The sequence below is a fragment of the Orcinus orca genome, chromosome 3, assembly GCF_937001465.1.
Source record: "Orcinus orca chromosome 3, mOrcOrc1.1, whole genome shotgun sequence".
NCBI lineage: Eukaryota > Metazoa > Chordata > Mammalia > Artiodactyla > Delphinidae > Orcinus > Orcinus orca.
This window is the reverse complement of record NC_064561.1, coordinates 181,168,510-181,196,022: the sequence shown is the minus strand read 5'-3', so window position 1 is coordinate 181,196,022 and position 27,513 is coordinate 181,168,510. Positions and strand designations below refer to the sequence as shown.

General features: G+C 42.1%; 1 protein-coding gene across 1 annotated transcript in view; it reads left to right on the top strand.

Moving 5' to 3' along the window:
- Positions 1 to 1,996: 1,996 nt before the first annotated feature.
- The window catches only part of ADAMTS16 (ADAM metallopeptidase with thrombospondin type 1 motif 16), a 156,222-nt gene continuing 130,705 nt past the window's right edge, over positions 1,997 to 27,513 (top strand). The window contains exons 1-3 of the mRNA XM_049707293.1: positions 1,997 to 2,189; positions 2,288 to 2,393; positions 8,808 to 9,133. Of these exons, the coding sequence (XP_049563250.1) occupies positions 2,070 to 2,189; positions 2,288 to 2,393; positions 8,808 to 9,133 (552 nt within the window). The 5' untranslated portion in view covers positions 1,997 to 2,069. The remainder of the gene's footprint in view (positions 2,190 to 2,287; positions 2,394 to 8,807; positions 9,134 to 27,513) is intronic.

The window sequence follows — 27,513 nt, the reverse complement described above, 5'->3', positions numbered from 1 at the left end:
TATACCTTGTCCACCAGTTTCCTTCACCTCAGCCCCCAACCTGGCCCCCGGGCTGGAGTTTGCCCTCTATCTGAGTCACTCAGAGCACTGAATTCAGTGAACGGCTAAAAAAACTGGAAAACGTTCATCCCTGAAAAGGATATTGTTTCTCTCTTCACAATGGAAAGATTCATTTTGGTTGTATTCAAAAAGGGAAAAACATTCCTAAAAGTGAACCCTTTTATACCAGCTATCCTTCTTTCATTTCATCTGTTGAACTTATAAAAAGAGAGCCCCTGGGTGTCCTCGTGTGATCGTAGGTAAGAGTTGGAAAATCTGATTCCCTTGCAGGCCACATTCAACACACTCAGTGATAATTAGAGACCCTCGTTTACCAAGCATGCAACGCCCTGAACTCAGGACACAAGGACCCTCTGCCGACTGCAGAACCTTTGCCAGCCCCCAGTCTGGCAGACACTAACCAGGAGCTGTGTGTCTGTGTGTGTGGAGCAGGGAGGGGGTTCTAAGGCCACACACACCCCCAGGCAAGCCTTTACGGAAAAATTCTCCCACTTTTGAAGAGTGTTTTCAAGGAAACAAATATGACAGAGAGATGGAGCAGAACGCCCTGCGCAGCCAGAGGGTCCCACTGTCCCTGCCCAGGCTGCCTGGCGCTGCAGGGCTGCCAGAAGCAAGCGGCACCTACAGGCTCAGGGCGAGCTGGGCGAAGGAGGCCTGAGACCGCTGCCACCGGTTTCCTCTCCATCCTTTACAAAATGTGCAAAACCGGCCAAGCTGGGCTAAACTGAATAGGAAGGACTCTGGAACCATGAAGCAGGAGCCCAGACTCCTCGGATCTGCAGGAGGGAAGAGGTCAAGGAGGCCAGGAACAGTCAGTGGAGCAGAGTGGTCTCAGGCGGGACACGTGCCTGAGAACACGCACTGGCACACGTGTGAACTCAAGCTCCAGCGCACACACATGAACGGGGGGGGGGGGACGTGCAAGCCGACACTGATGCGCATTCGCCTACACCCGGCTCATATACGCGCGTGCTCACACTGGAACGCGTGCACGTGCTTTCACACACACATGCCGTCAACAGGTGTAGAACACGAGCTGGGCTTGTAGCCGTGCCGGTGGACGCGCCTCTGCTGCGCCCTCAGACTCCTGGAGCTAGTAGCACAACTGCGCAGTCCCCGACCTGGGCCGGGACCAACCCGCGACCGCAAAGCCTCCGCGATCGATGGCTACACCTAGGCCCCCAGCAGCCCCGGCACAGGCCAGTCAACTGCTGCCCAGACCCCAGGGCCAGGAGCGCAGCTACATCCCAGGAGGACGAAGCTTCCTCGACCCCCCTCGTCTCCCATCACTTCACAGACTCGAGAGAAAAGCACATTCGTGTACATTCAGATCTGCGCATCCCTAAGGAAGTCCGGGCACCCCTGCTTCGCAGCTGATCTCCCCACGGGGCGGGAGGGCGGACCCAGCGGGACCCAGGCGCCGTTCTGCTGCATTCCGGCGGGCGGCAGGTGTCCGGCCATTGGATGCGCCGCTCCGGCCCTCGGGAGTGGGGATCGGGGCGCAGCGCGGCGAGGTGCCAGCCAGTGCAGCCGTGCGTGGACTGCAGGTCCGGAGAACAGAGCGGGTGGCCCGACCTGCTGACGCCGCCGCCCCGCGCTCGCGGTCCCCTTTCCACCCGCGTGCGCCCGGGACGGACGGCAAGGTGCCGACCGCGGGCCAGCGAACGCCCCGGTCCTCCTCCCCTCGCGCCTCACCCCGCCGCCCTCTCTCGCGCCTCTGTCGCCCCCCTCCTTTCTCCCCTCGCTTCGTCGCCCTCCCCTCCCCTGCCCTCGCCCTCCCCCTCCCCCGCTCTCCCACGGTGCGGGCGGGTTCTCCGCCACCGCCCCGCCGCCGCGGCCGCCACTCCGCCCCCAGCGCGGCGCGGAGCCGCAGTAATAACCTCGGCGCGGGCGGCGCAGTGACTGCGGGCATCGTCCTGCGCGCCGGTCGGGCTGGTCCTCGGTGCCCGCTTGCACGGTCGCGGGGCTGGGTAGCATCCGCGGCCCCGGGCCCCTGCGAGCGCCCCTGGATGGAGCCGTGCGTCCCCCCCGCGGGGGCGCAGCGCCGGCTGCGGGCGCAGGGCGCGCGGGGCAGCCCGGCCATGCTGGCCCCCGGCTGCGCGGCGCTCTGCCTGCTGCTGCTGGCGCAGGTGGGTGTGCAGGTGAGTCCCCGACTGCGGGGGCAGGGTCCCCCGAAGCTCCCCTCGCGCAGCCCCCGTCTCACCGAGGTGTCGCCGCTGTTTTCCAGCAGGCACCTGCGTGCGCCGTGGGACCCACAGCGGCCTCGCCGGGGAGCCCGAGCGTCCGGCGTCCTCCTGGCCCCGCGGAGTGGCCGGGCTGGGTGGAAAAGGGCGGTAAGTGCGCGAGGGGGGTTCGAATCCTTGCAGTGCAGCAGCTTGTAAACCCTCTAAGGCTAGTTTACCAGGCTCTGCAAATGTTCATAACTCTGGGAATTCTCTGTAAGGTGCTGCCGTGCTTCTTTCCAACCGTAAGAGCGAGGGCCTCTGAGTCAACTTTCACCAATATTTATATTGTTTCCCTGTAAAACAGAAATGGCTTACCAGCGTTATTACCATAAACATTAGGGAAGAAAGCAAGGGAATGTATTTATTTAAAAAACAAACAAACACACACACACACAATTAAAGAAGGAGGAAATAATCTAGGAGTTGCATTAATGTATACACAGCAATTATAAAGAGCTTATTATGCCTTTCTTCATCCCCTTGTCCCCTCCCCCTCCTGTTCCCCCTCTGGCCTTTTAAAATGAACATCCTTCACTGTCAGAGCACGGGACAAAAAGACAGTAATTTTGCTCATTATTTATCACCTTCGTTTCAAAAGGGAGGTCTTCAAGAGTTGGCAGAATGGGTAATTAGCGTTTTGTGACGTCACAAGCAATGTCCAAGTCCTGTGTCATGATTTGCCAGAAAACAGGTCTGATCTTTCTGCAGTGTGTGGTTTTACTTTCACTGCTCACAAGCGGCATTTATCATATCATGCCTCAGGGGATGGACCTCTCTGTCCTGAACTGCTTTTGGGTAAACCGGAAAGCAAGTGTGGAATGTCGGTAGCTACCGGGTTTTTAATCTGAACCCAGTCCACTGGCAGTTGCTAAATATGAGTACTTTGCATCAATTCCAACAATGCGTTGCCATCTCAAATGTTATTAGTGACTTACAGAGGAAGAACTAGGTTTTATTATCCCAACCTATTTTCAGAAAACCTAGAAAATTTGAGTTAATAATCAAGAATTTCTGAGTGAAGTTTCTTCATATTGATAAAATTCCATAAAGACAATCATTTAATATATGCATTAATTATTGAAATTCTCTCCTCCCGAGGGCTGTATGAAGAGTAATAGTGATCAATCCGATGAACGCGGGAACATAGGAACTTTTCCGCGACCACCAGAGGGCGCTAGATGTAAATAATAGAAAACGTTTAAAAATTACTTGTCACTATGTATTTGCAAGAGAAAGTTATCTATTTAAAGCTCACTTCCTTGGTCTTGCCCTTGTCTTCTTTAATGTTTCTCTTACGATTCATTCTAGTATGTAGTTATTTATATTGTAGTTAGCTGTCTTCTTCCACTTAAAAAAAAATTGTTTGTGAAAATTCTAGTTTTCTAAAATCATGAAAATTCCTGAAGGTCTCAGGAGAATTTTCAGAGTGTTTTCTAGTAGTTATGGGGTTTTCTGTGAGGTAAGAGCATTAGAGATAGAGAACCACTTCCAGGAGGAGAAGCCAAGACTTCCTGCCCGAGGGTACCCTTCTCCTAGGGAGGAGCGTCCTGCAAGCTGGACTCCAGCCTGGCTGGCATGTGGCTGTAATCACCTGGCACCTCAGCTGGTGTCACAAGCCCAGCGTTCCCATGACAACCACTTAGCTCGCTTGGTCAGAACCTCAGGGGGAAGGTGGGAGCCATCATCATTGAGGTTCTCGCCTAGTGGACACACCACTCCCTCATCCCTCACGGTGCAGGTGTTTTAGGTCTTTAATTACAAAAGGCTAAGTTGAGAGAGTGGGTTTCAGTGGAAAGCTTTCACACGACCAGAGAAAGACTCTTTATGCTCGGCAATGTTACCTCTTTTGACCTAGGATAGCAGATGTGGAATAGACTTTGTGTGATGCTGTGGTTACTTTACTGTTGCATGTCTGGGTATCCCTTCACAACACAAAGGTGCCTTTGAAATAACTCTTTGGCCATAAAGTTTGTTTAACACATAGTTCAACCTATATTGCCAATGTTCCTGGGAGTCTGGAGTAATTATGCAATAAGATAGAGAACTCCATGTATTCTGTGAGGCAACAATAGATAACTTCATTGAGGTCAATTCTATTTTCAGACCTTCAGTACACCCATTTCATTTTGGCTGATTCAACATAGCTTTTCCCTAATAGGAGCCTCGAATGCTTTTCCTACAAATTTACCATTGTCATAATAATAGTGGGTTTTGTTAAGAGCAAACACATAACACGAGTTTGTTAACTTTTAAAAATCTAGAGTGAATTAAGCTTCCAGGTCAAGAGTCAGAAATTCTTTAGAACTTTGTTTCATTGGACATGAGAGATCTGTGTTTGTGTGTGTGAATCTAAAGTATATATTGATTTATATTCACACATTCACGTGACTTGAGACGGGGCAGGTTGGCCCAGGGATCTGCTAGTAAATGTTTAACAACAGATTCTCCAGGCCTCTGATTTTGTAACATTTGCTGGTTCCCATGGGGTAAATACTCCCACCATGGCTGATTTCAAGCTGTGGATGTGATGCCATTGAACACAGAGTTAGGACTTGATGTGCAAAATCTGTTCTCCGCAGCTGGTACCAGCAGCCCCTAGCATGCTCACAGGGGCTCCACACCTCCTGCCCTCAGTTTGGAGCTGGAGTCTTCCTAGACTTGATGCTGTGGTCAAAACACCTTTAGAAATGAAGTAGATCAGGGTGCTGACTGAAGCAGCCATGTGTGAATTTCTCCTCCTTAGAAAAACCTGTGTAGGACGGAGGTCTTGTTTCAGGGATTCTCAAGGATCAGGAATCTCACTAACTTCTTTATTCTTGAAATCACAAGCCGGTAGTTTGGGGGATTACAATCTTAAAACATAAGCTTGAGAGTTAGTTTAGAATTGTCATTTTATAGCAATGATCTATTGCCTTCTGCATGGGGAGAAGCTATGCTTACTTTGTTCATTCATAGAATTCTTTAGCTATGACCCTTTTCACATTTATTTATACATAACCGACAGTGCATATCTGCACTAAGGACTGCTCTTTGATGAGATCAGGGTTTCTCTGCCTTGGCACTCTTGACCTTTTGTTATGGGAACCTGTTCTGTGCATGGAAGAATGTGTAGCAGCCTCCCTGGATTCACCCACTGCATTCCCAGAGCACCACTATCCCCTGCGCTTTCGTGAAAACCAAAATGTCTCCAGACATCCCAAGTGTCTCCTGTGGGCAGGGGTGTGGGGTAGCACTCCCACTGAGAACCACTGGACTAAATTTTCACCCATGTGCACCCTCATTCTCAGAAGGGATCGTAACTGGTTACAAGAAGTGGCTTTGCAGTGATTGGAGCTGGTGTTCTGGGCAGGCTCAGGCCAGTTCTCCAGAGCTGATCATTACCTTGTCAGAAATTTTGTGAGCTGGTGTGCCGAAAATCAAAATACGTAAACTTGGGTGAAATAAATAATATTCAAAACAAGATTCAAACACTGAAAACTCATCACTTCACACTTCTTTAAGTTTTGAGGTTACGTATCCTCTTGAGGTTCTTTGTCTGTATTGCCTCTGTATGGTGGAAAGACTTTATAATGGTGTGCTACCGTGCAAACCTCTAAACTCCGTGTTCAGTGAGGTCACATGGTAATTGAAATTAGCCATGGTGGGAGTCTTTATACCAGGGAAACTGGCAAATGCTTTCAACCAGGCTACCCCATGACCCCCACCCGTAGCTGGTTGTGAAAGATGTACCAGCACAACACGTGCGTTTCTGTACAACAGACTTGAAAGTTGTCATTTTGAAAAATAGATATTATATGTCTCCCTACCAATACAAGATAAAGAGTGTATGCCCTCCAAAGTAAGGTCATAAAAATGGCCTTTTAATGGTAACCATCTTTTTATGTGCAGTAAATCTGCTCAGTAGCCAGTGTTTGGAACAGTCCACCTGCTTTGTCCTCATTCCACGGCCTCTGTTGGGATGGAAACAGGCTAGTGTGAGGTGCAGACACTCCCTGAGAGCCCGCAGGTCAAGAAGAAAGTTATTAACACGACCACGTCACACCAGCTTTTCCCCTGAGTCCGGAAGGCCAGGGATGAGGAAGATGGTTTGGAAAAATGCAAACTAAATGAGCAAGTGCTTTTCACTGTTTTTTAGGAGTAGCCGGGAACAGACTGTGATCACATACTTGCACCAGACACATTCATTCCTAATTTGTTTCCCCCTATGTTTTTTATCATTGCATAGAATTTAAGCAGATTTGTTTCACTTTCTCATTGTCCTAAGTAAAGTATGAAGTGATCCCAGTGCATTTCGCCTTGGCAGACACGAGTGCCCCGCTTTGACAGGTATTTCCAAGGTTGGTTGTCGAGTTGCCAGCCAGAACCTGCTTCCTGTCTAATCTGCATGGGCCACAGCTCACCAGTTACCTGCACTGGGCATGTGGGGCAGGCCTGTGGGCCCAGGAGGGGCCCTTTGACCTGAGGAAACAGGAAGCCTGGGCTCAAACAGGCCATCGCTAAGCTTTTGGTTATCCTGCTGCCTGATGGGTTGGCTGTCAGGCCTCTGACTCTCACCTTGCCGTGGGCCTCAGCCCAGGGGACTCTGGACGGTGCCTTTCCATCCCTGGCCTTCTCTGTCTCTCCCAAAGCCAAACACATGCCTTTTATGACCATCCCCTGGCTGCCACCCTCTCTGTTCCAGTGTAACCTTTCAGATACCTGCCAGGATGGCCCAGGGACATGTGGGCAAGTACCTATACAAAAAGAGTTCTGGTTGTGAAGAAAAATTACTTTTTCCAGAAAAAAAAATAATTTACCTGAGTACAGTTCACTTATGACCAAATAGCACTTCTGTAGGACGTTGTTTTATTTTATCTCATAGCACCAAGAAGCATGCCCAATTCATGCTAAAGGCCCGGTTATTAAGTATCTAACAGAAGAGCCTCCCGAAAGCATATATTGGCAATAAAAGGGGAATATATACAATTTCTTAGGATGTTAGAATCAGGATGAGAATATGAGAATCAGGTCTTGTCATACACGTAAGAGGAAGTTGCGTTTTGAATCGTTAGGGACTTTCCACCTCAGTATAGGGCTAGCCCTCTGGGTCTTGGGTCTGACATCCATTTCAAAGACATCTCAGAGGAAGCTTGGAGAAAGCCTGACATCCTATTGCCCTGTTATTTTCTGGTGTTTAGACAAAATGCAGGCTAAGAAGCCGGCCCTCTCCAAAGGTCCATCGCTGGCATGCAGATGGAGACACTCACAAGATGTGTTTAAATATTTGAAAGGTAGAAGCCAAGCTAAGAGATTGTTAACTAAAGTATTTTGTAGCCTCTGCTTTGACAAATCTACCTTCGCATGGTCTAAAAGTCCAGGTTCAAGTTTAGAACATGGCGGTGCAGGAAGATCCTACCTCTGGCGTGAAGCCCACCCCTAGGTCTCTAGTCCATGTCTGTCCTGCCCTCCCAGAAACAACCTCTCCCTGACCTCTGGATGGCAGAGATGATGTGTTAATGGTGGGAATGAAAGGAAGAATCCCTGTCAAAGCAATGAAAAATACATGATGCTAGAAGGGAAGACACCTCTTTGGAGAAGACAGTTATGATATTCGAGAAAGGCAGGTGAGGGCCACCGCCCAGGATTCTGGTGGAGTTACAGATGTTTTCTCCATACTTTGCACAGAGAAGGGAATGACACAAATGCTCCCCAATGCAAAACTATAAGACAGTCTGTGACAGAAGCCTGGCAGATCATATGGGTGCCCCAAATCTGTTAGCTCCTTGGGGTTTTCTTGACTTTTTAAAAATAAATCGTTTATTTGAATACATTTTTACCTGGTATAATACAAATTAGAATTGGAAGAAGAGTGTGGTGCATGTCTTTGAACAACTTTGAAGTGTGAAATGCCAAGAAGCCAGGCCAGTCAGAGGCTCAGCAGTGGTTTTCATTTGGAGAAAAGACACATCTGAGCATCTACCATACCTGCATTCTGCCTTTTCTGCTGTAGTTCAATGATTTAATAATTAAATATTTAAAAATGAAATGCCAAAGAATGTCCATCGTATTTGTATTTTTAACTGTTTTCTGAAAAATGATCAGTAGTTTTAAGCTCAACTTTCTTATCAATAGACTAAAGATGTTGGTAAAAGACAATATGACTAAAGGAATATTTAAAGTTATAAAAATAATGACATTATAATTACTCTACAGTAATTACTCTGTAATCTGAAAAGCCCATTCTTAGTTTCATTTGCTCTGTAATATGTTTCTCCTTAGAAGTGTCATAGCATTTGCTGGATTGGTAATAACACATTATAGGAACAACAGTGACTTTGCAAAATGCCCCTTTTAAGATTTTGCCTTTTAACTCCGATTTTATGCTTTCTGTAGTTCGGATTTGAGGCTGGGTGGTTGTTGACGCTTCCTCCATCCTTTTTTGCTGGGTGAAAATACTATCCGGTAGTAAATGATATTCGAAGACTTCCTGATCCTTTTCAGAATTCTGAAATTACTCAGCCACACCCCCTCCCTCACTTTCAGAGTATGACCTGGTGTCTCCCTACGAGGTTGACCACAACGGAGACTACGTGTCCCATGAAATCATGCGCCCCCAGAGGAGGAAAAGGGCGCTGGCCCAGCTCGGAGCTGATTCTCTGCACCTTCGGCTGAAAGGCTTCAGGCACGACTTCCACCTGGATCTGAAAACTTCCAGCAAGCTGGTGGCGCCTGGATTTCTCGTACAGACTTTGGGGAAGGGGGGCACTAAGTCGGTGCAGACTTTCCCACCCGAGGATTTCTGTTTTTATCAAGGCTCGTTACGATCCCACAAAAATTCCTCAGTGGCTCTTTCGACCTGCCAAGGTTTGGTGAGTACAGTTGTTGCCACCTGTTGTGAGACCGTGGGGGCAGGGATGTAGGGAAGGGAGCAAGTGACAAGATTTGGGCTCCTTCTCCCATTATTGCAGTACAGATTTCTTTGATCTCTCAAAGCAGAAGGAAAATTTCCAAGCAATGCTTTCTAAGATATGCTGGGCTCTTCCTATCCCCAATTTGGAAACAGCATCCAGGTTCCGCCTTCTGTTGTCGTTGGTCTACAACGATTGTGGCAGAGCACTGCGGTTTGAAAACTGTGCGTGAGAACTTACGGACAAGTCTGAAGACTTTGACTCCTTTGGGGATGGTTTTACTCTGACTTACTGGTCACTCTAACTTGCTGGTCACTTACTAGCACTGGAGGAATGTTTTCATCTTGAATAGAACAACAGTGTTCAACTGATTGGCCATGTGCTTGAAAGCACTTTATTTCTGTCGTTCTGATGTTGATAGTATATTTACAGATTAGAACATTCATTTCAAAAACAGTGGTGAATCCATGTCAGGGCAGTTTTGATCTTATTGGGCTAAAGATTCTATTAGTGCTTTCTTCATTTTCTTAATATCTGACTTAGACATTAAACATCCTTAGATGCTTCAGGTGGTCCCCTTTGCTTGGATCCTAGAGTGAGGAGCATCTGGCCAAGTTGAGAAGGTACCTAAATTCCTCAGGCTGACCTAAGCTGAAACTTTAATGGCTTACCTTTTACTTTTCTTAGAATATTTCCATAACTTTCGGAAAGGAAATCTTAGTAGATGCTTAGATTCTTGGACACAAATTGATTAGTCAGACACAGATGAGGGAGACATGACATAAGTAGCAGAGTGAAAAGGTGTGGTCCAAACAATAAGGTCTTGATCATGTTAAAGGTTTGGCAAATAGATTTTTGAACATTTGTTACATCTCCAGAAAATGATCTAAGCCTGTCTTATTCCTTTCCCTCTTTGAAAAGAGATAATTCAGACTCTACAGCTCATAAGGATTTTGTGTACGTGTATGTGAATACTGGATGCTGAAGGCGCATTCATAACCAATTCCTTAAAATACTAAATATGTGGAAATGCTATGTCCTGTTATTTTTTAAAAAATATTAACATTATGCTTTTTAGGGGGAATTCAGTTTGGGCTGGGCTCATATCTACTTTCTTTGGAAAGACTTTTGGTTTGAGAATGGATACAATGGGGAATAGTCAAGGGTGGGGTGGTGGTTATTTGGCACACTTGTTAAGCATAAGGACAGTGTGGTTGATTTCTCCCATGCTGTCTCAACAAAAATAGATCTTTCTTAATGAAAGAGCTAGAACTCTTCATGTAATGCACTAAAGGGAGATATCTCTTCCTTGGCTTTCTTCAACAAAGACTTGCTCAGACCAGAAATGGAAGCCATCTGTGTGGTAAGGAGATGCACCATGCCCTTCAGAGCCCTCTTGGATTTGTGGAGACGGAGCAAGGTGCTTTCTTCCCATTAGCCCAGCAGGGGTGCAGGCTCGTGGATGCCCCTGGTCTCTGTGAGCCTAAGGCTTCCTAGTGATGGCGTGATGGCTGAGCTATGCCCTGGAGTCTGTCCCGTGAATAGAGTTGGCTGACAGCAGCTTGAAATTTCTGGCTCTCTTTGAACTCAATGGGAGTTAACAGCGAAAGTTGTAAATGACAACTACATGAAAGATAAAGGAGTGAAAAGAACAGGAAAAAGACTCCTCTGGATAATAAACACTGGAATGTAATATTTCGGTGACTACAATAGAAAGCTGTGTGCTTTCACCATTCATCTTCCAAATACATTAATTCCAACTAAAGAGATATTTTGTCTGTAGATGGTCACTACAAACATGACCTCAACTAGACTTATGAGTGTGAGATCCAGGGGCATTTGCCGTATGATAGGACAAATCAAAGGCATTTTAAAGAAGAAAAGGGGAGGATTAAGAAGTCCTCTCTCTTAGCCAGATAATAAAGTTATTGAATGGAAATGTCCCTCAAGTAGTTGCCAAGTCTGTTATTTCTTTCCTGATTGATGGTTACCCCATCTGTCCTCTTTCAAATCTGTTAACACATGAAGAAAAGTAGCATACCTTTTGCATTAGATGACGGTTCCTTTTTTGTTATTATTGTTCTTCTTGGTTCTTTCAGGTTCTAATTAAAGTTCCAGGTAGATCCCAGTTAAACATTTTTTTAATTTGGTTTCTAGATGACTCAGCTATCTGATGGGAGTCAGGAGTGTGGTTCTAATTTATAGTAAATACATATTCTTAGTAAATACATATTCTTAAAGAAGAAAGACAATACTAAAGTGAGCATTTTACTTTGAATCTCTTGTGAATAATGAATGTCATGTGCTTCAGAAGTGTGTCTCACTGGAACCTGTCAAAGTTGCATCCAAGGAGTGTATTGTCTGATGAGACAAGCAGGGAATAGGCAGTTTTACTGAAGAGTGATAAAATAAGGACAAATATGGGTGCTAGGAGAACTGAAATGAAGATGCCTCACCCTATCTTGGTGAGAGATAGCAGCATCAGGGTAGGTTTCTGGAGGAAATATTGTCCAAGCCAAATCCTTATTGTAGAATTGGAATGTGTTGCTCATGAATGGAGGAGTAACAAGCCATCTCAGGGAAGATGATGGAGACCAGTCAAGCTCATGGAATCCTTGATAACACCATCCATGACTGTTCAGAGATTAATATTTGTATATGAAGCCCAAGTATATTAAACTAAGTAAGGTCTGTAAGCCCTAAAATGACTTCTAGAGTCACTCTGACATTGCCACCAAGTATATTGATTCAAGATATTTCTCATTTTGCTAAATAAGATTAATAAAAAAAATAGTATCTGTTAAACTTATGTCTCTACCAAAATGACATAACAAATCTGTTCTGATTACCAAACACAAGCACATAAACGTGTGTCACACAGCAGGTGCTTTTCAGTACTTGTTAAATAATGGATAGAATTACTGGGTGTCTTACAGTGTAAGAAACAATGATGACAATGACAGTAGCAGAGGGAACAGTAATAAGTTACTGAATGTTATTTGCCAAATACTTGCCTAATAGCTTCCCATTTGTTATCTCACTTAGCCTAATGATAACTCTAAGAGATAGGTACTATTTTTTTAACAGCTTTATTAAGGTATAATTTATATATCATAGAGTTTCACCCCTTGAAAATTTATAATTCAGTGTTTTTTTAGTATATTTCCTGACTTCTGCAAACATCACCACAATCTAATCTGAGACATTTACATCACCTAAAACAAAACAAAACAAAACAAAAAAAACCCAGTCCAGTCCCTCCCATTTCTCTCAAGCCCTCATCAGTCCTAGGCACCCATTAATCTGTCTTCTTTGCTTATAGATTTCCTAATCTGGCCATTTCTGATAAATGGAAGCATACGATACGTGGTCTTTTGTGACTAGCCTCTTTCACTTAGTATACTGTTTGTTTAAGATTCATCCGTGTTGTAACATGTTTAAAGATTTCATTATTTTTATTAGTAAATAATAATCCTTTGTATACATATGCCACTTCTTTTTATTTTAATGCCTATCAATTGATAGACATTGTTTGTATTTTCTTTGGTTGTGTGAATAATGTTGCTATGAACATTTGTGTACAAGATTTTGTGTAGACATAAGTTTTCATTTTTTTTGAGTATTTACCTAGAAGTGTAGTTAGTGGATCCTATGGAAACTCTAAGATTAAACTTTTAGGAGATTCTAAACTGTTTTTTCACAGTAGCTGCACCATTTTATGTCTACCCAGCAATGTACTAGGGTTCCAGTTTCTCCACATTCCAGACAACACTTGTTCTTGTCCACCTTTTTTTCTTATAGACATCCTAATGGACATAAAGTAGTATTTCACTGTGGTTTTTATTTGCCAGGTAGAGATTATTGGTTGACAATTTTTTTTTTGTTGTTGTTGTTTTGTTTTGTTTTGTTTTTCCTTCAGCACTTTGAATATACCATCCTACTGCCTTCTGGTTTCCATTGTTTCTGATAAGAAGTCTGCTGTTTATCTCGTAGTTTTGTTATACTTAAAGCATTGTTTTTCTGTTGCTGTTTCCAATGTGTCTTTGTCTTTCAACATTATTACTGTCAAGTGTATAGGTGTAAGTATCTTTGAGTTTATCCTTCTTGGGATTATATGAGCATCCTGAATGTTCATATTAATATTTTTCCTCAATTTGAAAAGTATGTGACCATTGTTTCTTCAAATATGTTTTTCTGCTCCTTTCTCTCTCTCCTCTCCTTTGGTACTCCCACTATTCATATGTCGGTGTGCTTCATGATGTAGCAGGTTTCTCTGAGGTTCCATTCATTTTTCTTCATTCTTTTTCCTCTGTGCTCATTAGATTGTGTAATCTTGATTGATTGATCTGCAAGCTCACTGATTCTCTGCTGGTAGTTCAAATCTACTGTTAAGCTTCTGCAGTAAATTTTTCATTTCAGATATTGCACTTTTCAACTTCAATTTGGTTCTTTTTATAATTTCTCTTATTCTGTATTATATGAAACACTGCTATGAGGCCTTGCTTTAATTCTTTTGATATAGTTTCCTTTGGTTCTTTGAACATATTTATAATAGTTGCTTTGGAGTGTTTGTCTACTAAGTTAAAATCTGGGTCCCCTCAGAAGCAGTTTCCATTGCCTCTTTCTTTTCCTGTATATGGGTCACACTTTTCTGTTTCTTTGTGTGTCTCACAATTCTCTTGCTAAATACTAAATATTATAGATAATATATTTTAGCAACTCTAGATACCTTAAGACTGACCACACACCACCACTCCAGTGCTTGTTGCTGCTGTTTTCTTTCTTACTTGTTTAGTGACTAGTTCAGTGAAGTCTGTTTTCCCTGCAGCATGCAGCCTCTAATGTTGCTTCTCAGAGAGTGCAACCTCGGGAATGTGCACGGTCTTTCAGAAAGCCTGTGCTGATCTGCTGCCTCTATTGGTACCACAACCAGCTGTTACTCTACACTAACTGCTAGGTGATTGCTTTTTTTTTTTTTCCCCAAGCACACTTCAGCATAGATTGCTCCACAGTCTAATTTGATTATAGAAGAGCCTTACAGGATTAGGATGCTGCCAGGTTTTGAGACTACTCCAACACCAGGAGGAATCCTCTTGTCTTTTTCCCTGAGTCTCTCTGCTAAACTTCTAGTCAGTGTACTGTTTTGCTTATTGTTATGTGTATCATGGAACAACAACCTTCTCTTAATTGCTTGCAAGTAAGATACCCATTATTTTTGACAATACCATTAGACATGAACTTTCACACACTCTGTTCCAAATATAGCCATTCATTTTAAGTGAGCTTCTTGTTCTTAGAGCTTGCTTCTGGCTTCTTTTCCTGGGAAAAATGTGTGTGCCACATTTTGGAGCTGGAACTAGTAGTATGCTTCTCCTCCCAAAGTGACACCGCTACTCTATGAGTGGAGCTCTGGGTGGAAATAGTAGCTCCTGGTCTTCTCTGCTTTTGCTTCCTGGCTTGAAATCTCTACCATACAAATGTTCCTGGTTGGGGATGTTCAGGGATCAATTATTCTCAACCTGCTGAGCCTGGAGTAGAGCTTCCATCTTATAAGCAGGGGCTGCTTAGCACAAGGGAAATCAATTCTTATGGCCATGCCTGTCCAGAATAGAGTTTCTGCAATATAGAACTGAGGGGATAAGAGATGTTGGTGCCTTGTTTGTCCTGACTTGAAAATACAGCCCTAGAATGGGTGTTGGGCAGGATAGGGAGCCCTGGTCTTTTTAGAATATACCTAGAATAGAGCTCTGTCACATTGAGCAGGGGGAAAGGTGAGCATGTGACTATACCATGGCTCAAAGGTCACCAAATTTTACCATTCTTTTACAGATTTACTAAATTTAATTAGATAGATGATTTTCCACTTTTTTTATTGGAATATGGGAGGGATAAATCAGAAGCTTTGGATGAACACACACACACTACTATATATAAGATAGATAACTAAAAAGGACCTATTGTATAGCACAAGGAACTCTACACAATATTCTGTGATAACCTATATGAGAAAAGATTTTCCACTTTTTATGCCCTTAGGACAATTTCCAGAGACTTCAAATGGGGTGTGTGTGGGTGTGTGTGTGTGTGTGTGTGTGTGCAATTTTCAGCAGGAAAATGGTTGTTTCACTTGAGAGAGGATCTTCCACATTCCTTACACTGCCATTCTGGAAGTCAGTCTCTGCTAAATGCTATTATTAACATATTTTGCAAATCACTGCCCAAAGCTATTTTATTATCCCCATTTTACAGATGATTCCTTAGGTAATTCTTGAAAGAGTGGGATTTTGACCTAAGTTGACTGACTTCAGAAACAACACTTTAAATCACAATACTATTTTGCTTCCCTTGATCATGAGGTCATTGCTGCACTATAGGGACCTACAAAATCATTTATATGGATTTCCATTGCATCATCCTTGAATACTCTCTAAAGTCTAACGATGTTTGCATTTGGTTTCCACCTCCATACAACCTTCCTCAGTATCAAGCCCTCTCTGAACTTAGTAGGCCCATTTGTAATGTATCAGGCCCTTATGCTAAAAAAACATGAATTCATTCCATAATCATTTATTTATAGGTTTGTTTTTTTATACCAGATTGTGAGTTCTTGAAGAGACACTGTTTTATTCATCTTTGTATCCCCAAGTTCCTGTTAACACAACCTAGTTCTCTTTTTTCTTGCAATGAATGATTGTATTTCAAATTAACAACCAAAAATACTACATCTTCTCAACCTCTATTTTGAGATATGAATAAACATAAAATTCATTTTATAATTCATTTCATATGATTTCCTTCCATGACTAATGTCAAATAATCTAAATTGTCTTTTGAAGCACAGTTTATTCAGAAGTGGTCTAATCAATAAGATTTCTGACAAACTATTTTTAAAAATCCCCATTGTCAATACTTTAAATGAGGTTTCTTTGGAAATATTTTCTGTTACATGTAACAGGATTAGATTTTCTTAAAGGATTTCATGCACGTTCTGTACTTGGATTAGTACTTTACCAAAAAAATTAAATAAAGAACAGCATCAAATCTATTGTCTGTCCTTGGCACAAAATCTGCCTGAATTTTAGCTCCTCTTGTATAATTGTTAAGGCATTAATGCAAAGGATACATATCACTTCTCCTAAAATCTAATTATTCTCTTGCTTTCAATAGTGTTGGAAAACTTGTAAATGCCACAGTTCTCAGTTCAGTTTGAGAATTCCCTCACTTGGTTGCAGACTTACTTGTAGCCCTGGTTTGAATTGTACTAGGTTTTATTTCCAGATAAAAACTCCAGGGATTCTCTGGAAACTCTAGTCATTGAGAGTTTTCCTAAAGCACCCAATAAATCCTTGGAAACTGTCTGAAATGTTGCCAAGTTTTCAATGGACTTTGAAAAATGTTCTTGAGCAAGGAAAATAAAACAGGAGCAGAAAGGAAGAGCCAACACAGGAGATGGCTAGAAGGGCTAATATGAGTTTTAAAAGAAAAGTATCACTGTCTGAGGAGGCCAGTGATGGCATACCAGTTGAAAATACATCAGGCTTAGGAGACATGCAGGAAAATGGTAAAGAAAATAAGGTTTTTGGATAAAGTATCACCAAAGTTATTGATTATTAGGAAATTTAAAAGGTGGGTGTGGGGAACTAATTGAAAGTACTGAATCATTACATGAATTTCTGCTAATTACTTAAGAATAAATACAGAATAAATCTTTAAATTGACAAAATGGAATATAGTTCATTATTACAACTAGATCAAAGTAACATTTATGAGATAATATTTTGTACTTGTTATGACCAGATTTTTCTATTAGCTTACCATTAATTGTAAACAGAAATGAGATGATTAGAGAAATTTAAGTATAAAATGTATGATTTTGTTCCATTTCGCTTATTTTTCAAGTGATGAACCTGAGAATCAAAGAGGTGGAGTGGCTTGGCCAATATTACAAAGTCAAGTGGGGTTTAGGACGGTCTAAGGATGTATGTCTTTAGGTTCTCTGTCCTGCGATATTTTCACTGAAACAAACAGGATGCTATTACTTTTCATTATAGTGAGGGAACAGCTGAAGGCTTTAAATGTTGGACTATGTGCCAGAGATTTTAAAGATAAAGCAAGGGAGCCCTTGCTCTGGAGGTGTGGGGCAGGTGGCAGTGGGAAGAGAACAGAGCGGCAGGCTTCCTTCTGGTTAGTGTTTGGTGTTCCTGATGCCCTTTGTTGGGAATCACATGTTTCCACTGTATGGCAGCTCTCGTATGGACAGTCTCTATGGCCAATAAAATATTTGCTGTGAGGGTCATCGGAATGGTGTTTATCTCCACAACCAGTATGACCAGGATTTTCTCCAAGGCCAAGATTAGCCTGAGAACAGCCATGTGATCCTCTTGGAGGGGCAGGAATGTGATTCCTGTGGCCAATTCCTCTGGGGGATGACCCAAGTCTAGGATTTTCCAAAGGACAAGGATACTGAAACCTACATTTTCGAGAGTGACTGTTTAAGAGAAAGTCCAGGCCAGAGAGAGTACAAGAGGAGCCCAGATGAAACCAGACTCTTAAAAGCACGATCCTGCCTTGCCTGAGGTTCAACCAGAGCAGTCTGACTGTATCTGCTTAACACACAGGTAACATTTTTCTTCTTAAATGTCACTTTCACCACGAGGACCTCCCTGATCCACCCCCATCTAAAATCACCTACTCTTCCCCCTCCATACATACTTCCTATCCTCTTCCCTATCATATCTGTATTAATCATAGTCCAGTTAGGAAACAGAAACCACACAAATTAATTGAAAAGAGAGAACTAACACAATGCATTAAGTAGGTATTAAAGAACTGAAACAAGAAAAAGAAAATACCCAGATACAACAGGGTAGCAAGTGCAGGAAGCTGCTGCTGGACCTGGAGCTGAGGGACTGAGGGAAGAAGTTGGGACTATTAAAATTTAAATGCTTGGAGCTGGGCTCAAACCCCTGAGTAGGAGGAGCTGGCCAACTGGTGCCAGGGCTGGGAGGGGCAACTTGCTGCTGGTTTTTTAAGGAACCTGTAAACTGCAGTCAGCTGCTGTTACTAGAATTAACTGCCACTGCCAGGATGAAGCCAGGCTGACAGGAACAGGAAGTAGACAGGAAGTCCATGTTGGGCACACAGGAAATCCACAAGTCCACAGGGGCAGACAGGAAGTTCACAGGGTGAAGACAGGAAGTTCACAGGGTGCAGACAGGAAGTTCACAGGGTGCAGACAGGAAGTCCATAAATACCAGGCAGGAAGTCTATAAGGAGCAGATATGAAGTGCACAAGTCCACAGGGGGCAGGCAGGAACAAGTTCTTCCGCCTTCTTTGAAATCGGATTTGTAGAGTTCCAGACCCAGTATCTCAAAGCAGAGTTTAAAACGGGAGTTTAGAACTGAGAATGGTTTCCTAATACCAAGCAGGCTATTTATGCTAAATATTGAGAGTATAGCAGGGATTTATGTCTGACTTTTTCTTGCTTTGTCCCCAGCACTTTCAATAATGCCTGACATATATTAAAGCCCGCAATAAAAATGTATTCAATGAACAAATTATTTTTTTTAATGGAGAAACTGGAATTCTGGTGCTTTGCAAAAATAATTTGCGCAGCCACTGGTCTGAAGGAGTGGGGGAGGAGGAGAAACGAAAAGTTGAAATAGTAGGGACATCCCACCCCTAACTAGGGAAAGGTTTAGACCTCAAGAAATGGGCCTCACCAGGCCTGGTGGCAGGTTTATTCCTGTGAGGAGATAGAGCTGTCAGACCCATGCATGCAGACATTCCTCCCCTATGATGGACTATTCTTGCCCTTTTTCCTCACTTGATTAAAATTAAGTCCCATGTGTAGCTTTCCTGGAGGGAGAAGCAGCACAGCATTTCCTCAGTAGGCTTGGAAGTGGTATTTCATGACTTATTACACAGGAATAAACTGGCATTCAGAGGCTCGTGTGTGCGTATGTGCATGTGTGTGTGTTCAGTGTCTGTGAGTTTGGTTACTCTAAACCACTCCTGAAGGAGACATTGGAGTAGCATCATCTGTAGGCTGAGGCCAAGCTGTGTATCAGAGTGAATTTTTACACTCAGTGGATCTTCTCTTTGCTCATTCTGGACAACAGCCATCCTCAGTAATCTCACCCCTACTCTCAGATTCCCTGAGCCTCAAAACTCAACTGGAAGCCACTATTTGGATTTGCTCTTCTGTCTATATTCCAGTCCCCATTTATTCCAAGTATGTATCATTTTTACTAATTTTGACTCCTTTGTCTAATGACAACATTCATCCTTTGTCCTCTATTGCACATATTTTTCACTGCTCAAGGATTTGTCTTTAATTTTTAAAGAAGAACAACATGTATTTTAAAGACATTAAATTAAGTAAATCCAGTATTTTTAATTAGTAGCAAAATCAGTGCTAATTTCATTTTCTCTATTTCTGTGAAATTATAGGAAAACTAAATAAAATTATCTCATTTGAAAAATTACAATCTAAAGAAATGTAGGCAGGATTCTTTTTTTTTTTTTTTGTATAGTTAGTTTACAGTAAATAGGTGTATCTAGTAAGGCATGCACTGTCAATATATGAAAAGTTACCAGTTACAAAACAAAAATTAAACTGAGACAAAACTAAAAACAACAACAACAAAAACTACACACTGTTACCAGATTTACAGTTACATTAAAATGATTGGTTGCCTTTAGCTTAAAAATGGTACTAAAATGATAGAAAGCTTCAACAGGCAATGACAGATATCCAGTTCTTCCAGTTTTCTCTCATTGAATAGGTATATCTCCATCCCTTAAGACATTAGAAATTTGGAGTAAGACATGTAAAGTAACATGTAGTTTAGGTAATTGGTGATTTCTCTCAGTATGCAAAGCCTGAGAAAAATATTTGCCTTGATGACCTTAGGGTCATTTCATCATAGTTTAAATTTTCATGTGAATACATTGTATCTTTCTCTCTTAGATGAAAAAGCAGGGGCTATCCCTTCAATGTGTTTAAGTTCATGCATGTTGGAAACACTTTGAAAGAAGATTCTTAGTTTTGATTGGGCTTGCAGAAATAGCCAGGGCATCCATGCATGGTAGTTCAAGTTGGACCCTGGGAACTGTGAACAGACATGGGGAAGGAGGGGGTCAGAGACTGTTCCATGAAAGGTGAGGCCACCTACCTGCACTCCTACCCTTCTCCTACTTTCCTCCAGAGAGCAGCCTCATTGGAGGTTGAAAAGCACAGTTCTGATCTTTCATTTCCTTACTTGTCATGTGCCCATTGCACTCTGGGGAAAGCCCACATCTTCACTGTGGTTGATGATGCCCTTGGGGTCTGCCCTTGCTTGCAACGTCAGCCTCATGGAGGAAACTCTCCAGGCTTGAGTGGCACCAACTCATTTCTTTCAAGATAAGGCTGAGCTCCTCACACCCTCAAGGCCTTAGCAAATGCTTTTCCTTCTGCTGCCTGGAACACAATTCCCATCCTTCCTCCTCCAGTTATGCATCAGTTGGAAAGACACTCCCATGAGTCATACTTCTTTGCTGCTGCAGACTCCCTAGCAATACACTCATGACTCACCTTAATTTTCTCTTTGAAAGGAATTATTCTTATTTTGGTTACTAGTTTAGTATTTACCCGTCTCTCCCACTAGATAGTCAACATCCTAAGGGTAGCACTAAGGGTCAGGATCCCTTAAGGATCAGAGCGCCCACATTGTTCCTGGCCCTTGGAAGGAACAAGATAGATGAGTGGAGGGGTAGGTGGATGGATGGATGGATGGATGGAGGATCCTAGTTTCAGACACTAGTTGGAGAAAGTTCCTGTTTCCAGAGAGAAGGTGCAGTGACTGTGAAAATCTCTGTCTAGAAATGGCTCTAAGTTGAGTTTGGACAGCATGCATTTCCCAGGCACCACACAGATCCAAGCCTGTCTGTTAAGGCTCTGGGAGTGTATTTCCACAGCAAAGAAGAACAGAGCAAGTGCTGTTCACATTCAAGTAATTTCAGCAAAACCCATCTGCTAGTGAGCACTTTGCAATCCTAACCATATGAGTAATTTCTCTAATGACAGAGAGTATCTCTAAATAAATTCTAAATAAGAAACATTGCAACATACTTAGGCAAGAAGGTATGTATAATTTATATAAAGTACAATTTAAGAAACTAAATGGCATTCATCCACCTCTTAGCTTCTTATACCTTACTACACGAGCATAAAGACATAGTAATTTCTGTGTCTCAGTTTCTTGGACATAATCTTTATTTATCAATCTTATGACCAGGATGGATTGCCTATTACACATGACAATTTCTGAGAAATGATACTCTTCCCTCCGTGAATCCTTCACAAAAGGTGATGCAGAAAGTTTTTTCTATACTAACTTTCAGCAATGTCAGAAAAGCTGACACTTCTCATAAAATAAGAAAAACATTTACTTTGTTTAGTTAGTTAAGATACATTAAATATTAAGCAATTGTTTCATTTAGAAGCAAGCTGGTCAACAGCGTTTTAGAGCAGCTACAATTTAAGGGCTGTGATACTTTTCCAGACCAGCAAGAGGAGGGAAAAGTGTGAACTCTCCACATGTGAAGGAAGATACCTACTCAGACATTCAAATAAGAAACAGAGTAAAATGACTCCTTAAGATAAGCAAATGGGAAATTGAATGAAAAACATAGCCTTTGGAATCACACAAATCTTGTTCAAATCTAACTTCTCTTACTACTAGCCAAATCGTTCACTGCTATCCTTCAGTTTCCTTAGTTTGTAGATAACCTTGGCCTCACAAGGTCACATGAGGATAGGGTGAGCTGACATATATATGAAAGACCTTAGCACAGGACTCCTAGTAGGAGCTGAGCAAGTATCTGTTCTCCTCAACAACCCCCATTACTAAAATATGAAATGTAGGTTAAAACCTAACTAGAAGGTGACTTCACACATTGTCATGCAAGCAAATTCAAGTGAAGTTAAAGAACCCAGAGGTGGACTTCCCTGGTGGCACAGTGGTTAAGAATCTGCCTGCCAATGCAGGGGACCGCAATGAGAAGCCCGTGCACCGCAACAAAGAGTAGCCCCCGCTCACCACAACTAGAGAAAGCCGGCGCGCAGCAACGAAGACCCAATGCGACCAAAAATAAATAAATAAATAAGTGATGTGTGATCACTACACGCTTATTAAAAAAAAAAAAAAGAAGAAGAAGAAGAAGAACCCAGAGGTGGAGTTCCACTGACCTTCAGAGAAAGAAGACCTGCAGATGAGATGGCGATAGGATTAGAATACTTTGATATTTACACTAAAACCTTTTGGGTGATTTATTGAAAGCACTTAGGATGATTAAAATACATATCATTTAAGCAGGCAATTTAAAATGCAAGGGACTGTTTATGTACTTTTTAGAAGCATTGCTTATGCCCACACATTTGAAAGAAAGTTGTCCATTCCCAACACCTGGGAGATTACTTTGTGCTTACAAGGTATCATAAATGAGAAAAGTGCCCAGAATAGCTGACATCTTGGCTTTGTATTCCCCCTGCAGCAGCCAAAGGAGCTATAAACCTTGTTTTATTTGCAGAGATTATCTCTAACTGAAGCTGGGGGAGTTTTGACTATTCCCTTTGCAGGTCATCATTAGGTAATAAAATAAAGAGTGATGGATTACAGAATAATAAGCCAAAAGAGAAGCTAGGATATTTTATAGCACCAGTCTATGTCTAGATGAAATGTACAAGTATGTGTAGAAGACTTTGGAGAATAAACAGTAAATGTTTAAACATGTAAGGGCTGTGCTCTGTAAGCACGGCATATGTGGAAACAGAAGTCGTTATATGTTTCTTAAGAAGGTCAATAATATAAGCTGGCCTTTTCTTAACCATTTAGTATCATTATTCTGAATTTCTAATATTGACTTGACACATACCATAGTTATGTTTACTACTTCAATACATTTTTGTATTTAATATCAATCATAATTTCCTACCTCTGCCTCCAATAATCCAACATGCTGTCCACTGGAGAGTAGTTTATGGGCTATACATTCTAATAAAATTGAGCTTATTAATCCCCAACACTTTCAAGTGTCCTGTTATTAACCCTCTGAAAAGATATAGCAATACGTGTGTCATACCTTCCTCTACTGGAGGATTAAGAGACACTTTATTTATGAGAATTTTAGAGGAATGACTTATGCCCACATATTTGAAAGGGACCCACATCTAAAGTCTCAGAATGACTACAACCCCAAGCTGTGGTTGGTGCAGAGGCTTTATAGGACAACAGTTTTCTTTGAAAACAATGAAAATACTCTCTACATTGATTTAAAACTTTTAAAACTTAAAGCAAAACAAAACCCCAGCTTCACTTCAGGCTTGCATTACACGTGTGCACCAGCAGGGGGAGAATGGGCAAACCCAGCTTTTAGCCTCACCAGAAAGGCTGAGTGCCCCGGGAGCCCTGTGCCTCTATATGTATGAAGGAACACATGTGTTTGAAATGATTTGGCCACTTCTGTCTTAAAATGTGAAGTACACTAGGAAGAATAATTTGACAGTTTCACAGATTGCAATTTTTTTTTAATTTAATTTTATTTTATTTTTATTTATTTATTTTTGCCTGCATTGGGTCTTTGTTGCTGTGCATGGGCTTTCTCTAGTTGCGGCGAGGGGGGCTACTCTTTGTTGTGGTGCGCGGGCTTCTCATTGCGGTGGCTTTTCTTGTTGCAGAGCACAGGCTGTAGGCGCACAGACTTCGGTAGTTGTGACTCACGGGCTCTAGAGCGCAGGCTCAGTAGTTGTGGCACATGGGCTTAGTTGCTCTGCGGCACCTGGTATCTTCCCGGACCAGGGCTCAAACCCATGACCCCCACATTGGCAGGCGGATTCTTAACCACTGCGACACAAGGGAAGTCCCACAGATTGCAATCTAAATGTAAAAATCTCTTAAAATCCCATCATTTAAAAGTCAACTGTCAAGTGGCAGTCTTCAGCCTTGTAGATCCTAGTATGTTACCTATATTCACATCCAGCTATGAAGTCCAAGCACATTAATTACATTTTGACATTGTATCATATTCCCCTGTATAGTTTGCAAATTAATGCTCTCATTTGGCAATTATTCACGGTTCAGATTTCTCCTTTATCTCGTACACTCTTTGTTTGATCTTGGTTTCAAAGTCAGCCCCAACCAACTTCTCCCTTCTCTGGTTTCAAGCCCTTTCATCTATGCTTTGTCAAAGGTGTGACTGCTCCAGGCTCTGTCAGGGCATGGAGTGGCCATGACACAGCTGTTGTAGAAACGATGCACATGTGGGTAAAGTTGTAGGATCCCTAAGCATAATAGGTAATGTATTCTTATATTTGCCAAACATAGAGACAGATGTATCAGAAAACTCTGGTCGCTATTGCCATCATGTTTAGTTGGATGCTGGTTGGAGAATTCCTTTCATGATGAGCTAACTTTCGAAATTCCTGTGGTGTTTTAATTATCTTCCATTCGCATGTTCTTTCTACTACTTTTTTTTCATGTTAATAATATCACATTCCACATTTCCAGCTCTTGCCCAAACGGGTAGCCCCTGGTAATATTGATACTTTTTCTATCATAGGAAAAGCAGACACATTATTAGGCTTTGACCTGCTTCAATTTGGTGGTTCTTTGGAAATGGTGGTTCCACTCTTCCCTATAAACAGACAAATGGGGGTTGGGGGACCATGATGCTTTCATGGAAAGGCTGTTTAACTCACTTTCTTCCTGTTTAACCTACCAAATGCTTTTCTCCAACTCCTAAACCAGAGCTCTGGAGAAAAAAATCTGAACATAATTCAATGTACCTGGGTACCAACGTGTCACCATTTTGAAAAGGCCTGCTTGCAACCTATGTTCTGTGTTTGGTTGTTATGGAACAAACATATGGTGAATTCTGCTTTTTTACCATAGGGATGTGTACAATAAAGTACGTACCAATGATGCAATTTAAATAGTTTCAAATAAAAAAAGAAAATGCACCATTATAGATAGGGAGGAATATTGATATTGAAGTGAGCACTTATTGTATACCAGGGCAGGCATTTCTGCACTCAGATTCACTGGTGCATTACTTTTGCATTTCATTATATTTACAATATAAGAAGAATCTTTATTTCCATTGTAAATAAGAGAAATCTCAGGATCAGGAGGATTTTGTAGCCTGCCCAAATCTGCCATCCTACAAGGGACAGAGCCCAAATTCCAAGCCATGTCCATTGGAACCGAGAATAAATGGTGAGCTTCCCCACTAGCACTCTCCAAGGACATTCTTCCTCTGTCTTCTTGGAGTCTAATTGACTGTTTGGGTAGCACAGGAAGAACTTAGATATACAAAACCTGTGCCTTTAATCATTTTGATGTTTACATGGGGCACAGCTGTACGATTGTGCACAACCTCAATCGGATGGCATGATTCCTCCAGAGAACTTTGGGGGGCTTCTGTGTCCTTTATGGCTCTGGTGGTTACCAGCTCACATGATTATAAGATTTAGTGATGAAAGACCATAAAGAAAGACAGACAGGCATAGAACATATGTTTATAGCATTTTTTAATCCAAAACTAATCAAGGAAGGCTACAGAGATTTCAAGTCATAAATAGTGGCTGGTCCCTGTAATTCAGCCTAATTCACAACTATTGGGCCCTGTGCCTTTCTTAAGGATGTGACAGCAGTGTTTCTAACAGAATTATTTCTTCCAGTGTGGTTGAGCTAAAAATGCATGTAGAGAATTGGCAAAAGGGCAGCCTGAGGGTGCACTGTGATCATAGCCGTAACAGGCTGATTGAGAGAAATGAATGTCTCACCTGGAAATAACTGAGAGAACTGGTCCCAGGCATTCTCTTTTTTAATTTCTTGTGTGAAGAAAAAAAAATACATAACTGTTCAGGAATCATCCTTGTCAATGAAATACATGCATACATACTCATATATACTGATTTCAAAAAACTGTTCTTCCAGAAACTTTTTAACCTTCTGGATCATATTTTTTGGTGGATTGGGAGGTAACCTGAGCATGAATAACTTCACAGGTCCAATAATTGCCCTATAGATACCAAGTCTGTGATTTGACCAGAGTCATGGAGTTCTTGTGTATTGGTCATCTTCTGTGTTTCATGCTCTTCCCTATATTTCTATCATAATATTTAACCATACTATTTGTGCAATATCTTACACTTCTGCAGAGCTTGACATGTGGATTTTGAGCGCTCTCTTGGGGACCACACCCAAGGGTTTCAGTGTGCTGACCTGTAGAAGAGCTGGTTACTTGGGGCCAGGCCTCAGTCTTCAGCAGTCATTGTTTTATGTGCATGACTTGTGTGAAAATGCCAGAAGTCAACAAGTCAGCAGATTCCATGGAGTCACTGGCTAATACATCCTTTAAGGCAGTTGGATGTTCCCCACCCTCCATTATCTATTTGACAAACTCTTTAAGGGTACACCCATTCTAAAAAAATGTACAAAAAACAGATACATACTACTATATATAAAATAGATAACCAACAAGGACCTACTATATAGCACAGGGAACTCTACTCAACACTCTGTAATGACCTATATGGGAAAATAATCTGAAAAATGGGCTTCCCTGGTGGGGCAGTGGTTGAGAGTCCGCCTGCCAATGCAGGGGACACGGGTTCAGTCCCTGGTCTGGGAGGATCCCACATGCTGCGGAGCAACTAAGCCCGTGCACCACAACTACTGAGCCTGTGTTCTAGAGCCCGCGAGCCACAACTACTGAAGCCAGTGAGCCACAGCTGCTGAGGCCCGCGCGCCTAGAGCCCGTGCTCTGCGGCGGGAGAGGCCACCACAGTGAGAAGCCCGTGCACAGCAACAAGACCCAATGCAGCCAGAGATAAATAAATAAATAAATAAATTTATTTTTAAAAAAAAGAATCTGAAAAAGAGTGGATATATATAAATGTATAACTGATTCACTTTGTTGTACACCTGAAACTAACACAACATTGTAAATTAACTATACTCCAATAAAAACTAAATTTAAAAAACACCAGTTTTTTTAATAAACAAGACTAAATTATGATGTATAGGCATGCACACTTGAATATTCAAAGTACAAGAAATTTTAAAAACTAGTTACTGTAAAAATAGTAATAGTGGTTACTTCTATGGGGTCACTGGGGGTTCAGATTGAAACTGGGCACACAGGGGCTTGTGAGATATATGGAAAAGTTCTATTTCTTTGCCTGAGTGATAGTTGCTTTACCTTATAACTCATTATAAATGTATAATTTGTATGGGTTTTCTTTTCTATATTTGTGTATTATTTTACAATAAAATTAAAAAAATATCAAAAA